The 16,276-nt window shown below is 39.3% G+C and overlaps 3 protein-coding genes across 5 annotated transcripts; 2 read left to right on the top strand and 1 right to left on the bottom strand.

The window, feature by feature from the left end:
• Positions 1-9,586: 9,586 nt before the first annotated feature.
• RB195_000497 (uncharacterized protein) lies at positions 9,587-11,485 on the bottom strand (the record flags this gene model as incomplete). 2 transcript variants are annotated; one of them, XM_064196879.1, is made up of 6 exons in its annotated part: positions 9,587-9,667; positions 9,750-9,812; positions 10,882-10,982; positions 11,056-11,154; positions 11,211-11,365; positions 11,442-11,485. In XM_064196879.1, the coding sequence occupies 6 exons, from the start codon at positions 11,483-11,485 to the stop codon at positions 9,587-9,589; spliced, it is 543 nt and encodes a 180-aa protein (XP_064052760.1). The 2 variants fall into 2 exon arrangements, with proteins under 2 accessions (XP_064052760.1, XP_013296977.1); XM_013441523.2 differs by lacking the exon at positions 9,587-9,667 and having other exon boundaries at positions 9,708-9,812.
• Positions 11,486-12,228: 743 nt separating this feature from the next.
• Positions 12,229-15,048, top strand: RB195_000496 (uncharacterized protein; the record flags this gene model as incomplete). The annotated part of the gene is made up of 9 exons (XM_013441524.2): positions 12,229-12,422; positions 12,486-12,588; positions 12,662-12,790; positions 13,854-13,957; positions 14,043-14,130; positions 14,249-14,329; positions 14,398-14,484; positions 14,561-14,650; positions 14,998-15,048. 9 exons carry the CDS (start codon positions 12,229-12,231, stop codon positions 15,046-15,048), a joined length of 927 nt encoding a protein of 308 aa, XP_013296978.2.
• A 40-nt stretch (positions 15,049-15,088) lies between these two features.
• RB195_000495 (uncharacterized protein) lies at positions 15,089-15,558 on the top strand (the record flags this gene model as incomplete). Of its 2 annotated transcripts, XM_064196877.1 has the most annotated exons (3): positions 15,089-15,091; positions 15,219-15,362; positions 15,418-15,558. In XM_064196877.1, 3 exons carry the CDS (start codon positions 15,089-15,091, stop codon positions 15,556-15,558), a joined length of 288 nt encoding a protein of 95 aa, XP_064052758.1. The 2 variants fall into 2 exon arrangements, with proteins under 2 accessions (XP_064052758.1, XP_064052759.1); XM_064196878.1 differs by lacking the exon at positions 15,089-15,091 and having other exon boundaries at positions 15,237-15,362.
• Between the last annotated feature and the right edge of the window lie 718 nt (positions 15,559-16,276).

Below are 16,276 nucleotides of genomic sequence, written 5' to 3'. Positions count from 1 at the left end.
CCCGAAATATTCATGAATCCTTATTCTATCCCGAACGTCTTCGCTTGACCTATGCAATAGATCTCCATAGAAAGATCATATTCCGAACGTAATGCGGTCATGTTTCACGAAAACGACTTGTACCTTCCATTCTAAGCAGCGGGGGACGGGTGGAGCGCAGTCGGTAAGTGGTTCCTCCTGTGACTGCACGATCAATCGATGGTTCGAAAGATTCCCCAATGCTATCCAAATCCTTTATCCCGTCGAGATTGGTAAATTGGTACCAGACTTGTCTGAGAGATAGGATAAAAAAAACACTGACTTGACACATCGGCTAGGTCCCGGATGTCATTGTATAGGCCAGCTACACGTTCGTAAACCTCAAACTATTTTGAATTGAAGCGGATGTGGTGGCGCATCCTTAGCGGATTGATTAACGTCAGACACATCATTCTTTATCCTTTATCCTGAGCAGAATTGCCGTGAGTCGTGGAAAGCGGGAGCTTCTTCCCGAAATTGCCCTTTACCTCGATTCGAAATGGAAGAATTAACGATTTCACACATCAGTTTGAGGCTAATATCCAGAATTTGTTCTTCAAATGTGGTTTACCTACAGCATCGTCTTTAGTGTAGGGATGGTTTAGCAACTCTACGTCGTAGAATGAGGATGTAATTTATTGCTTCCAACATTATAGCAATCATAAAATCATGGACTCGTAACGAATGTAGCAGAGGATAACGACGAACACAATATGCCACTTCTCTATGTTACAAAAAACAATTTTCTTTACTTTGACTACTGAGCGGTCAAATTTGCCGATTAGAATTGGAAACTATAAAAAATTAAATTAAGTTATTAACAATAGAATTATTAGAATCTAAAAAAATAAATTACTAAAATATCACTGAAAATAAAATTATTAGAAATTAAAATTATCTAAACCTGCAATGTTAAAGGCATCACCCCACGAATCTGAGGTGGTACGGATCTCAGGTGGAGTATTCGTATACGGGATCGTAGATTATGGAGAGAAGGGTGATTCCGCCCATTTCTTCCTAATTGCCGTAAAAATGCCCCGGAAGATACGGCTTCGAGTGTTCCGGCGCGCTACGTTCTACAACGAGTTCGATTGGAGCGCGCCAGCCTTGTGCACGTACCGCATCTTCCGGGCCGTTTTTTACAGCAATTAGGAAGAAATGAACGGGATCACCCCCCTCTCCATAGTCTCCCATCCCGTATACGAATACTTCACCCGAGATCCGTACCACCTCAGATTCGTGGGGTGATGTCTTTAATTAGATGGTAGCTCTTTGTGAATAATACCAATGTGATACATATGAAATAACAATAATAAATGATAACAAATAATAATAAATAATAAGCAATAAAAAATTTTAAAAAAATAGATAAATTAAAAAAGGGGAGGGTGTGGCGCAGTCGGTTAGAGGTCCGTTGTAACCGCACGGTCGAAGGTTCGAAACCGCCCTAGTGCAAACCCCTCCGGGGTCGATAAATTGGTACCAGACTTGTCTGGGAGGATAAAAACACTGACTTGACACATTGGCTCGCCCCCGCAAGTCATTCTATAGGCCAACACGCGTTCCAAAAACCTCATCGATTACGAATTCCGGTAAAACGCGTTGGCGCATCCCAAGTGGATTAACACGCCAGTGACCTTATCTTTATCTTTATCTAATAATAAAAAACATTTACAAAAATAGTTCTTAGCGACTATTTTTGCGAAATTTTTTATGACACGTCTAAGAAGCACACCTTGCAGAGCGATGTATACCAGTAAGAATATGGATTAAAAGGAATAAATAGTACATAGTTAAAAGTAAACACGGAACACCAACATCAAAGTTGCAAAAACGAACAAAAGTTTCAAAACTAGAGCATTACAACAAGTGAAATCCAACGTCCGACGGATGTCAACTCTGTATCGATCCGAACTGTCCAGTTGCTATTGATATGGATCGATGCAGGTCAGCGGTTTCAATTACGAGAAGGCGAACATCACGAAAACGGAACAACCAGCCTTGTAACTGGTACACACGTAGCAGAAACGTAACAATCACCGCTGTGAACTGTAAACTTCTACTTTGCAAAAATCCAGACACATGATTGAGGTCAGATTAAGGAGCATTGGAGTAGATCCACAATTTTTCTGACCTAGATACGATTAAAAATGGCAGTGGCTTCTCAAAAATAGAAATCTGCGCTTGGATAGCCAACTAAATGTCGTATTCAACCGGTCGTATCCTGATATGTGCATAATTCAATCAGGACGAAATAAAAATGAACGAAAACGTAACGATTCAAATTTTTCATTGAACGTATTCATCCATCGCATAGAAAAAATCCTCCATTCTTTTTTCTTACTCATTCTATTTTTATCTCTTTCCACTGTGACAGAGAGTTCCGATGCTTTAACGACCTCCCATCGCCTCAAATAAAATATGTGAAAAAGAACGAAAGAAATGAAGAGAGATGTGGTGCAGCACTCAAATGGTTATGGGTCTCCGGTTCAGCTGTTGAACCGGGTGACGAGGACGAATGCTGCACGAGATTTAATTGGAAGATTTTATGGATGGAAACGGAAAACGTCGAGGAGATCAGGCTCAGGCTATGGCCGCTTGAGAACGCCGCAATCGCGGAGGATATTATAGCTTTTTAGATGTTGTACGCGTGGATAGCGCTCCGATTGCCTGGAAATCCAGAAGCATATCGTGAATTCACCTTGCTAGCACACTGCTACTGCGAAGGAAGATTTTACCTGCTGTCTTGTGGTTCACACTACGAATTAAAGGCATCATCCCAAGAATTTTAGGTATCGTAGATTATGGAGAGAAGGGTGATCCCGTCCATTCGGCGGATACGGCTTCGAGCTATCCGGCGCGTTTTTTACAGCCATTAAGAAGAAATGGACGGAATCACTCCCCTCTCCATAATCTACTACGCCGTATACGAATACTCCACCTGAAATCCGTACTACCCCAGATTCGTGAGGGGATGCCTTTAACAGAGGACTTTTACCACTTACTACTTCACTTTTTATACAGTTTTGGGGTTTTTTTTAAGGGAATGAATTTCATAGGAGGGAGTGTATTCGAATCAGTAAGGGTTCCGTTGTGGCTGCACGATTGATCGGAGGTTCGAAATCACCCTAGTGCCAACCAAACCTTTCATCTCTCCGAGGTCGATAAATTGGTACCGAACTTTTTCGGGAGGATAAGAAACACCGACTTAATTCATCGAGTATTCCCGTAAGTCACTGTATAGGCTAGACACTCGTTCGTAAATCTCAGACGATTCTGAATTCAAGTGAACGTGGTGGCACATCCAAAGCGGATTGATCATGGTGCGCTCTTTATCTTTCATCCTTCAATGAATTTTAGTCAATATTTCAATAGTTCAATATTTGAAGTCTGAGGCAGTGCTTAGGGAAGCAGCCACTCAATCTTTCGACAAAAATCATCTACGTCACAAAGAAAGAATGTCGGAAATAGGACACGGTCCAGGTGAAATGCGTAAAACGTCATTAAACGTTTTGTTTGGACGATTTTAGGCCATGATATTTGTATCTGCGAAATGCGATCCAAAACAATGAGGATATGTGTTGGAGACTGCCTAAATTGACAGGTGAATGAACGATGAGGGATGAAGTGTCCAATGTTAATCAATCAGCTTAGGAATCAACGCCATTATATCGTTCACCTCAATTCAAAATCGCTTAAAGCTCACGAACGCCTATCTACCCTATACAATGGCTTGCAGGGCTAGCCGATGTATCAGATCTTTTTATCCTCCTAGACAAGTCTGGCATTAGTTTGTCGATCCTGGAGGGATGAAAGATATGGTTGGTACCAGCGCGGTTTCAAACCATCGAACGAACGCGCAGTCGCAGTGAGATCTTTTACCGACTACTCTATCTCTACCAACTTTTTAGCTGCGTATAGACTCTGTACTTATGTTTGCTTGGATGGCCGTGGTATGGCTTTAATCAAAGGAAGACGGAAGACCAAGGTATATATCTAAATAGGGCCAAAGCGTGCGCGAGAACAGGTACGTCGCGGCACCAAAAACCAACATAATTATCGCGACAAAGTGTGAGCGATGATCCCTCACTCGCCCTCACAGTGCTGTAAACGAAAGTGGCGGAGAAAAAAAAATAGTCATAGCCGTTGACCACTTTTTTGTCCGCGCACTCATTCATTGACACACTTCCGAAATCGTGGACCGTGCCCAGAACCGTAACGATACGCTTTCTCCTGTCGCAGTTAACTAGTAAAGAGAAACAAGCATAGTTAAATTTAGAAATTTGGTTATTCAAATTCAATCAAGCTTAAATTTATTATAATTTGAAAATAAATTCAATAATAATATGATTTTAATATTTTCAATTGTTTTTTTTTTATTTTTTGATTGTTATTTTTACATATTTATTTGTTTGCATCATCTATTTACGAAAAAGTGACGATAGATTTGCTTTCACCGCGAACTGTTGCGAATAAATGTTTCTGCATCATTATCTAACATCATACGCGTATAATATTTCTTCATTGAAATTCCAGAAAAAATGATATGAATGGATAATTCAGTGATGAGTGCTCCTGAATGCGTTTGAGATGAACCAACACTAACTGTTAATGTACTACGTGAAAATTACTTACTTACTTAGATACTTAGATGGCCCGTCTTCACTTGGCGTGCGAGCCCCAGCATCACAAAAGGTAATCATCATCAAAAAAAAATGTAGCATGTCAAAAAAATTCCTTATTGTTGGAATAGGTGCCAACTTATTCTGCCCTAACTTATTTTGTGAGTGTTTTCACTATGATGAGGTTTTCTTATTTCCTCCACAACATAGTACAGTTTTAGGTGGCCGTTCGGTTAAGGAAACACCTGTACAACTCTTCCCCTGATTTGGTTCCTGTTGGCACAGTGAAAGAATTGTATGTTTATCCAGTAAAGCCCTGCAAAGGAATCAGCGTAGGTGTTTCTTGTTCAAGAGAAAAAAGAGATGCTACAAAAAAGTGGGAAAATAATTAGAATTTTAACAACAAGAGAGGAAGGAGAAAGAAAATTTGAAAGTGCCTATTAAACATCACTAAATTAAAAGAATAAATAGATTTCTCAACTCAACGATAACCGCGAGAATGTAATAATTGCAAATGACCGTGACGTCTTCTCGTAAACTTGAACGACTCTTAGTGCGAGCGGACTTATTGAGAAAAGCGCTGTCCCACTTCACAAAACCTTACAGTGCAAAAAAAACCAGATTTTTTTTGGATCGGATATCGGTTGTCTGGTCACCATTTAAAAAAAACAACTCTGAACTATCTCTTCCCGATTACAAGACAAGAAAAAACAAGAAGAAAGTTTTCCGCAGTTACAAGAAAAAATCACGAGCAGATCATGGAGGACTTTTACGACTTTTAACCGGTTTTAAAATTTTAAACATGTTCATCTACCTTCCAATCTTAAATAAAAGTCTCAAAAACTGTTCGTAGACTTTGCTGCTTCGTGTTAATAACATATTAGGTTTTCCTCCGGCAAAGACTCCTCGAGACTCATCAAGCAATCATTCGGTCCTATCATTTTCTCGATTTTGTCACTGGATGACCTCGTAACCCCATATGCGAGTGGCAAAACGATACGGGGCAAAAACGCAGCGTATCACGAAATTGACGTCGTATTGTGGAAGTCTGATGGAAAACGTGGAATTCAAAGTGTAGATTACGGATATGAGCGTGACCCCGCTCAATCCTACCTCATCGTTCTAAAAAAGGGCGTGGGAAATGGCGTTCGTTCCTACGAGGAAAGTAGGAATACACCATCTTTGAGCACTCGCCACGTTCACGAGCGAGCGGACGAGAATCAATGAGGCCATCTCAAGCTGTTCTCGAAATTTCTTACTGTAACGACAACAGATTTCGTTCACAGATAGTCACAGGCGAACCGGGATCAAAGACAACGTATCACGAAACTGACGACGTTGAGGTTTCTGTGGGCAATTGTAGAGTTCGAGCTGGAGATTACGAGTATGAGCTTGGCCGCTCTTAAGTAGCCCTAATCGTACTGAAACACGGCGTGGGAAATATCGTTTGCTCCTACGAGGGACCGTTGTGATCGCGCCGCATGCATATGCGAGCGGTCGAAGATCGATGAAATCTCCTCACCAGCCTATTCAAGTGAAACCAATGAATAGACCATTACGGGAACCGGAGCGTGTAGGAAGGTGGCGCGTTCTAATCCACTTCGTAGGAACAAACGCCGCGCAAGCCATTTTTCAGGACGATTAGGGAACATTAGTTAGAGGAACGCTCATATTGGTAATCTACACCTCGAACTCTATGTTTTCCATCAGTTTTCCAGAATAAACCAATTTCGTGATACGCTGCCTTTCAAACAAGCTGCTCTATTAATCATTAAAAAGAAATACGCTCATCTATCAGTGATTGCCAACTGGGACGAATGTAAATCCTGCGCCTTCGTTCTTCGCTTGCTATAATATCACAATAATCTCCCACCTTAACAAAAAATTTTGGGAAAAATTGGTGCAGGTCTTTTTTTTTTCTTACCTGCTTTTCTCACTCCCTAAGATCGCAAAGCTTATGGAACACTTTTTATCAAAGACTTAACAGAAGTCGGCAAATGCAAACAATATGTGCACATAGTGCTTGTGAATATATTTGGAACTTGAGCCGTTCAAATCTTGGATCTAAATTGGAGATCTGGTTCTAGGATGGTACTCCCTTTCCAGCTGAGTTGATAAGAATAATTCGTAGTCGTGGAGTTCTTCGTGTGAGTGTGAGGAGTTAAAGATTATTGATGGCCCGTAAAGAGAATAAAATTTATTTTCCGTTCACATAAAGTGCTGAATACTCAAAAATGGCAAGTTATTAGAAATGAAGAACTGAACACTGAAGAGGATAGATAGTTATTTGATCCGCTGAGCTCTTTATATCTGAAGAAATGAGAAGATTCCTAAACGTATAACTTGAGATCAGTGAAAGAAGAAAGCAAAACAAAGAAGACAGTGAGTAAGAGCCACACAAATAAATTCGGGATAATGCAGTCTTTGCAGATTTTTCGTATAAGGCTCCAGTAGCATTCTATCCCTAGTTTTTTTTAGTAGTAGTGTAACCAAGAACCTTAACAACTGGGTGATACACGGAATGGATCTGTAAAATTTGACAATACAATGAATATCCACATTTATAGGAGAATTTTTGGAAGCCGATTCAATGTTTACGATTTGAAAAGATTCGGCAAGGGTCAAATATTAGCGGATATGTGATATGTGGAACAGGTCTTTGTACGAGCCACGCGTACACCACGCAATTTTAATAGTCGTTTCCCGGATTCCGCAAAATTCCCGTCGCTGTCGTACAAATTCTTTCCTTTCTCTCTTTGCTCCATTCCTTCTCATTTCAGAAACAAAGGTGTTGGAATGATTTGCACAGCGGTGATGTGTACTGTGTTAACCTCTCGAATCTTACGAACATTTATCCTACAGGGAGGATTGCCAGGAAGTAACCCAAAGGAATTCATAGATTCCTAGACCATCGTACAAAAAGTGCGGTCGGTTCTACGATAAATAAAAGTGATCATCGAAGAAACATCGTCATACCATTAGTACCGGGAATAACTTTTACTTCTGATTCCAGTTATTCTTATTTTTAGTTTTTCATTTATTGTTATTTAGATTTTTAATATTATTTTTATTTATTTATTTCACTTTTGGGCTTTTTGCTCATCTTACTGGGGACACAAATAATTTATAAGTCAATAATTATCACTAACTGGTTGATTGGTGAAAATAAGACGAAATCCGAACAACACAGGTAGGGGAGGAATCATCAGGAGATATGGATAAGTTCATCGTTAAGCTTTGAGACCCAAAAATTGCGTCAGCACGATTTATCCCGTATAAAAAATAGTAAATTCATAACGTTTCTGCTTCATCCTCAATGAGAGTAATTTCTGCGAGTATGTAGGATTCGCAACGCTTTCAAAAAGTTAGGCACTTGCTAGGTTTTCTGCACTTGTAAAAAGGTTTCGGGACGTAATCCGCATGTTTCGCGAACTACCAAAACACGAATATCCTCTTCATGTTCAAAAATAAGATACATTGGACTGTCATCCACAATTATCAGTTTACGTCACTAAGCACATCTTCACACCTGTGCTAGTCATGAAATGAAACGCCAAAAATGGATTAGTGATAAAATTAAAAGTATACGGAAACTGACTCAGTTGGGAAACCTATGAGGAAAATAAGGAATTTGGGGCTTACTCAAGTAAATAATGACTATGAACGTAGCCACACTCAATTCCCTCTAATCGTTCTGAAAAACAGGTTGGGAAACGGCGTTTCATTCTACGAGACACATGAAACCACTCACCTTTTTGCACGCGCCGCATCCACAGGCGAGCGGTCCGGGATCAATGAGGTTTCCTCACCAGCCTATTCAAGTAAAATCAGCGAATAGGCTGCCGAGAGAACCCGCGAGGTGTGCAAAGCTGGCCTGTTCTAAAGTGCCTCGTAGAGACGAAAGATGTTCCCACGAGTTTTTTTTAGAACGATGAGTGAAAGTTGAGCCGGGTCATGCTCATATTTGTAATTTACACTTCGAACTCCATGTTTCTCACCAGGTTTCCACACTACGTCAATTTCGTGATACACTGCCTTCAAGCAAACCTCTACAGCAGTACATTGGTGGAATTTAGTGCTTGCCTTTCATTTGTGGTGCACCTGTTCCATATCATTCTTAATTTTATAGTGGCTTTTCATGTTTTCTATGTTGTAATTGTAGATATCGGCCCGAACGCGACTTATTACTAGTGTGAATTGAACAAAAAGAAAATCTTTCAGTACGCTGCCTTCAAGACCATTACTCTATAGATGTCGGTGTTCAGCAACTCGTAAATGTATATGGGAGGCTCGTACCTATGCTGGGATTTGAATGGTCGTAACTGTTTATCTATTGCTATCAGTTGTCTTCATTGTTTTTCTCGATTCCAAGCAAGTATACGCTCATACAAAATCTCTGGACCAGGGTAAGAGTAAGGACTAAGATACAACTGTAAAACTCCTTGAAATCCACCTAGATGAATAGTGACAGGCGAGGTTTTTTTGGCAGTTTATCTCTCAACTTCTGTATGAAGAGATAATTTTTAAAATTCCCAAAGAGCCGCGTCATTCGTCCACTTGCCCTGGACTCGCCGTGTACATCCATTACCAATTCCCAAACTAAGAGCACAAAGTGTCTCGCGTTAATCAACCCGCTTGGAATGCCGGAAGGATGAAGAACTTGGTTGGCTTTAGGCTGGTTTCGAACTGTCGACCATGCGGAACGGCTTACCAATTGCGCTACACCAGAACCATATCGAAAAAAATTCTTTTTTTTATTGCACTACCACTATTCAACACTACTTTACAACGTGAATTTATTTGTAAGACAAGGAACAAATGTTAACGATATGAAAAACAATAGCATGAAATAAAAGAATTTCCACTTAATTTGTACAAACACGGCTATTATCGACCTGATCACTTCAGAACTTTCTAAATAAGAAAATCCAGAGTACAAAAAGATTTCATGGACAAAAATGACTTGTGGAAGACGAATGAAGAAGAAAGAAAAACTTGAGTATTAAGAAGTACAAAAGAGTCGGTTTCTGAAAACTATTCTTTATTTGAAAGTACTCATGTAAGACATCAGCTCAGTCTTGAATCATCGCTCGGATAAGCCTTTATTACCCGTACTTCTGCACGTGGTCGGTCTTGATTGTCGGTGTCGACCTTTCCCATATTTTGAACGACCTGTAAAAATGAGGAAATTAAAACCAGACGGAAAAAGTACTCTCATTACAGGAGCCTAACATATCACGAAGACAGAGATGGAGGATGTGACCCGTATATCGTTAAAGGAACTACAAAGTTATTTTTGGTAAGACTGAAATTACCTTAGGTAGGTATTCTTAGCGGCAGAGAAGTGAGCTGCTGCAGAAAACAAATTCGATAACAGGGTTCCAAACGTAACCTCCGTGGGCTGCGTTTATGGCATCAAAACCATAACTAAAGGTGTTAGCAGGGTCTGATGTTTCTACAGATTTGATGATGTCGGGCCTATGTGCTGATTGCCACAAATTGTAACCAATTGTCGCGAATTCGTGGAGACACCAGGAAGATTCGCGCCGCCGCAAACTCTGTTGGCATCTTATAGGTCCAGAAATTCACAAATTAGATGGCATTGCTACCAAATGGCAGTTGCTTGAAAGATAAGAGCGGTTTAAGATAACTCCTAGTAGGTCAAACAGCAAGATCCTCAACGCGCTTCAATAGAGTGCAAAATCTTGGGCGAAAAGTCACGATGGTAATGACCTTTTCGAAATTTCTCATATTCTTCCCACAAATTACTTATTTTCGTGCTTAACTACGATAATAGTCAAGTTCATAAAAGACTGTAGTACAACAGGTGCCTCTATCTTCAGCGAGACATGTGATGGTGGTTATCGATCGTATTCTATCGGATGACGTTAGGTCGATAATCGCCAATTAGTTGTAACGCACCATGCTACGTCAAAAAACACTGAAAATCCTTAAACTCGATTACCTGCAGCACTTATCAAATGTTAAGCGTAAAATGTCTTGTAAATGTATTTAACACTCACTTTTTATTTAGGTTGCTTTAGGTGTTCTTACTTTACAGCTTTAAGTGCCTTACTTGAAACCTCCAAGTAAGTCACTCAAAGATCATACATAGCGTTCATTTAAGTTTCAAAACAGCGGCAAAACTTCGAATAAATGTAACTTTTACAACAGGATTCCGCGTTTTTCTTTGAAATTTTCAAATTGATCTCTTAGTTCAGTTATGATGAAGACAACATACCTTCATACCAGCTGCAACTCGGCCAAAAATTGTATGCTTCCCATCCAAATGCTGAGTGGGAGCAAGTGTAATGAAGAATTGTGATCCATTGGTGTTCGGCCCTAGAGGAAGTAAACAGTAGTGTGCAAGCTTGAAAACATAGAAAAAAACAACATATACAGAGATAAAAATTACCAGCGTTAGCCATAGATAGAATCCCGGCTCCGGTATGCTTAAGCTTCTCGGAGATTTCGTCAGCAAATCTGTCACCATAGATTGAAGCTCCGCCTCTTCCTGAAACCTACGTCATAGATTGAGAACTTCATGTACAAACATAACCACCAAATCACCGGTTCCCGTAGGATCGCCTCCTTGAATCATAAAATCAGCAATTATCCTGTGAAACATGGTGCCGTTATAGTATCCTCTTCTAGCCAATTCGCTAAAGTTTCTGCATGTCTTTGGAGCATGATCCCAGTACAATTCTAGGCAGATTTTGCCCATACTTAAATAAAAATTTGAGAAAAAACAACAAAAACTACTCTGAACAACAAAACTAACTCTCTGAAATAGAAACCAACCTCGTTTCCAACATAACAAAAGGAGGCTTGTCATTAAGCGACATGTTCCAAAGCTATGGCCTCTATGAATTCGAGGTGGAAATTAAATAAATTAGAAATTTGTCGCCGAGACACTAAAATGGAACAGTTATACGAACAACAGCAACAAACTTGCAAAAAATTACTTTTTGAACATTTTACGTGAATGCGGACAACTTTATATTTGACGTCAATGCTAACAGTAATCATTTTTCTCGAGTCAACTTCGTCTTCGTTGTTCTCCTTGTACCAACAGTAATCCTGTTTACTGTGTAGTTCGTATCACTCTCATGTGCTAATTTTGTCCCTCTGCCTGTAGCGTTGCAACTTGCTCGCCTTGACTCCCGTTGTTCGTCGATTCGTTCGAGCGGGCGCTACTAATCTTCCCATTTCTCCGGATCGCTGACCAGAGTAGCCCTAGTGGTTCTTCTTTTCACGTGGACGCCATTAACATTCAATTTGTGGGAAATATGGTCATCGTAGGACCACTTGACCGCGCCCTGGAAGTTTCTGGAAGCTCTATCCTCCTTTTTTCTCGCAGCAACTTTAACTTACTTGTCATAGATCCTCTAAGACTAATAATTAGGTCCTAGAGTACCGACTGATTTAGTCATTCGCCTCCAAAAATAAGAGCGCGATTAAATGGTCCCCTCATCACCAGCTGCATTTTCCTCTCAAATTTCTTTGAAGGACTTTGGAGGAGCTTACGCTTTGTACTTTTTCGTGAAATATTTCTATCAGTTATTAATCATGAGTTTCCAGTGCCCAAATGGACATGCAGAATCTCGTGAACAACTTGAAGAGCACAGCGCTCAGTGTTGGCGAAATGCTTACTCCAGTGTTGAAGGAAAGCAAATTTCGAGAGACCGGGGTGCTGACGCCAGAAGAGTTTGTCATCGCTGGAGATCACCTCGTTCACCATTGCTCTACATGGAAATGGTCAAAGGCAGCTGATCCGAGCAGGTAGTTGCGTTCTCAATCACTGTCAGCGTGATTTTCACGAAAGAATCATCCGATAAAATCTAGGATGCGTTCATATCTGCCAGAAGACAAGCAGTTTCTCATTGTGCGTAATGTACCCTGTCATAAAAGATGCCGCCAAATGGAATATGACGCTAGCCAGGAGAAAGTTTGTGTCTATTCAAACTTCTTAGTAAGGTTTTGATCACAACTTTTTGTGAGCTGTTCATTATTGGTTACAGATTTTGTCATCGGAAGAAATAGGCGCAGAAGACGGGTTTGCTGGTGATGAAGACAGTGGCTGGGTTGATACACATCATTTTGGCCATGAAGGAAGCGAACAAGCTCGAAATGTTGAATTGTGTGCGACAGTTAGTTTTTCTGTTTAGTTTTGTTATTAGTTTGCAAATATGATTCGGTTTTAAGCTGTGTCTAACTCCTAATAATTAGTTTTTATGTATATTCTGCAAGTATTCGGTTTAAAACGTCACATATATGGAAGTTTTTGCTTTTCTGATTTTACCGCTTTTTCAGCAAATTAATTAAAATTTCATTTCTGTGATCTCAATAACAGACTTCTCATGGCGTCTGTTTCACTTGTATAATACCTCTAGCTTCTAAGAAGAGAATTTGATTTTTAAAAAAATATTTCTCTATACTGTGTCTTTTAACCAGTATGTAACGTAAGAAACGTAAGGTGATCCAGTAAACCGAGTGTTCCGATTACAAAGTCTCTTTTGATAATTTTTCTCTAGCTTCAAGGAACTATTAGGACGATGGCGCTTTTCAAAGAGAAGTGAGAACGATATTTTGGCTTTCCAATACATTTGAAAACTGTAAGCAAGGATCAAAGATCTGATTTTTGTTTTTAACCGAAACAACTTGATTGGAAAACATTCTTAAGGGTTTTTTTTTTGATAGTGAGTACAAACTTCTCAAATTTGATCATGAGTACAAATTTCTTAAGTGCTGGATTCGTCGATACTTTCTAACCAGATCTATTGTCTTTTTCAATTCTAAAATCCTGTGCACTTTTGCTATTTAGTTTTGGGGTGTGCAACTTTAACTTCTGGTTGCTTGGAGAGACAATTATAGCAAATCACAGACATTACTGTTGTTTGTGCAACAAACGTCATGTGTAAAAAAAAAGAATTCCATAGGTTTTTATTGGATTGGTAGCCTGATTGTGCGCAGTTACGTGTCCATGAATCACGGCGAAGAAGCCATGAAATCGTGGTTTCGCAACTTTGTGATATTCACAACTTCGACTACCTTATGTTAAATTGTTATTGTTTCGTGTTACGTGAAAACTATACGCTAGAGGGAAGTTATATGAAGATTCTGGTGCATCTTCGAAAGATACGAATGAGACGTTATTTAAATTTTGGACTGTCATTACAGTAGTTCTTACGTCTAATCCTACTTTATTTTTAGGTAAATGACAATTCGAATGGTGACGGTGACGATGAGGATGAACCGGCTATGGATCTTGATGATTTTGTTGAGTCTGGTGGTCTAGAGGACATTGACCCAAACAGGTTTATGATTATAATTACTTCTTTACATTATTTGATATTTTTTGCCACTTTTTTCAACTCTGTGGTGATATTCAACCCCTTTTAGGTATGTTGCCTCACGTTCAGTGGCAGTTGCTGAAATGGAAAAGCCACGTACTTATGACTTGCACATTACGTACGACAAGTATTATCAGGTCACATATTGCTTTTTTTCTGTTCTGTTTTTATTTTATTTCTCTACGCTCTTTTTTCTTAAACGGAAAAGTTTCTACCGTTTTTCTAAAGCTGGGATCACTTCAGTATTATTTTTAGGTACCAAGATTGTTTTTAATGGGGTACGATGAAAATCGTAAACCTTTAACTGTGGAGCAGACGTACGAGGACTTTTCTGCTGTATGCTTTAACACTACTTTTTCAATAGCCTCTTTTTTCATTTATTCACTACTTTATTGTTATTTTAGGACCACGCAAATAAAACTATAACCGTAGAAGGGCATCCTCATATTGATTGTGATATGCCTACTGTACATCCATGTCGACATGCAGAGGTACTTCTTCATTACATCTATTTCTCTCAGTTTTATTATTAATTAGCGTTTAACCGATTATTATCATTGTATGAAGATGATGAAACGTTTGCTTGATCAATTGGCGGAGAATGGGAAAGAACTCGGGGTGCACGAGTACCTGCTTATCTTCCTTAAGTTTGTACAGGTACGACAATTCTCTCTATCTCCAAGGTAAAGACCGAGACCACTTAAGCTCGTTTTGCTATTTTTATTATGCTATTATTTCTTCTCTCTTCTTATGCAGTTTTTTTTTCATTTGAAATAGAAGACGTCATGGATGAACGTAGCAGTTGGTAGATTATTTGTAGAAATTTTCTTATTTTAGCAACTTATTTCTTTGACATGACTAACAACACATAGTCGGTACCTTTAAAATTCCGCATTTCTCGTGCATTATTTTTTCTACCATTTTCAAAATGTTGGTATTAGTTCTGCTAGCTTTTGCTTTAAAAGTGTACTCGGTCACCCTAAATGCGATTGAGACATTTTCAGGCTGTTATTCCAACGATCGAATACGACTATACGAAGTCCATACATCTGTAGTCTTCAGTAACTCGACAATGTTAAAGATGCTGTGATATGAATGGTGCGAACGCATGCTTTTCTCTACAAATTTCCCCATATTTGTAAAGTCCCTAAGAATGTTGCTACAGTCTCCCCTTTTCCTCTTGTTTACTTTGCATTCATTGTAATTATACATTAGACTGTTCAAGTTTTTTCCATATGGGAGCATGAACAAACTAGCAGTTTGTTGGCAAAAGGCAGGAGCTTTGTTCCTTTCATTCTTCCTTAACAATCGGTGTATTCTATGCGATATGGATTGCAAAAGTGTTGTTCACCTGTCCTACAACATTCAGGTCTGTCTTATGCATGTATCGTCCTAATTGAAGAAAGAAATTCAATGCGTTGTAGAAGATTACTTCATGCACCGAGAACAGGTCGGGTCTCGGCGGATATAACGGAGACCGTCTTTCGCTTCTTGCTTACGCTAAGCCGGATTTGCTATCTTTCCCTTTGAGTTCTTCTTTTGTTACTTCACTAACTCGAACATGAGTTCATAATTGTATGAAGCTCGTGCTGTTTCACGTTAACGTATCAAATGATATTTTCTTCCCCAGTACTGTAGTGAAAATCTTCAATATGCTGATTACAAGGTTCACAAACTTCATTTTAGTAATGTTGATTATTGTAGTATCCTCTCCAGAATGTAACGAAGCGAAAAAATTTCAGTTGCTTATGATATTGGTAGTTTGCTTTTGAACTGTGTTATTTTCTTCCACTGAAGAAAAATTTACTATGAAGAAGGTGATAGACTATCCCTGCGTAAAACTTTGGGACAACAATTGGATTAGTTAGGTAAAACCTCCAAATGGGTACTTGGTGGTCTGCTTGTTAGTCTTGGATCTAAGATGTATATCACTTCATTTGCATGCTCTACTCCTCCGTTGTAATTTGTTATTTTCTCAATGATCTCTGCTTATCGTGTTAGCAGTTTTTTCTTTTCTATACAGTTCATTCCTATGAAAACATCTGCTACTATTTTAGGAATACTCTAAGTTCATTTTCGAATTTTTAGGATGCCTTCTGCTTTGGAATTGATGGCGGTTTGCTTCTTCTATGCTTCTTTGAGTTTGGAAAAATGCTTGGAAATTTGCATTAATGTTTAAACCGTTTTGACGCTTGGGAAAATCGACAATGCTCTGTTAAAACTCCATCACAACAGTGCAGCATGGGGAATTCATAGAAGTTTCGTGGTCGGTGCGCTAGGTTC

The sequence above is a fragment of the Necator americanus genome, chromosome IV, assembly GCF_031761385.1.
Source record: "Necator americanus strain Aroian chromosome IV, whole genome shotgun sequence".
NCBI classification, from domain to species: Eukaryota; Metazoa; Nematoda; class Chromadorea; order Rhabditida; family Ancylostomatidae; genus Necator; species Necator americanus.
The sequence above is the reverse complement of the archived record's forward strand: the minus strand, read 5'-3'. Positions and strand labels throughout refer to the sequence as shown.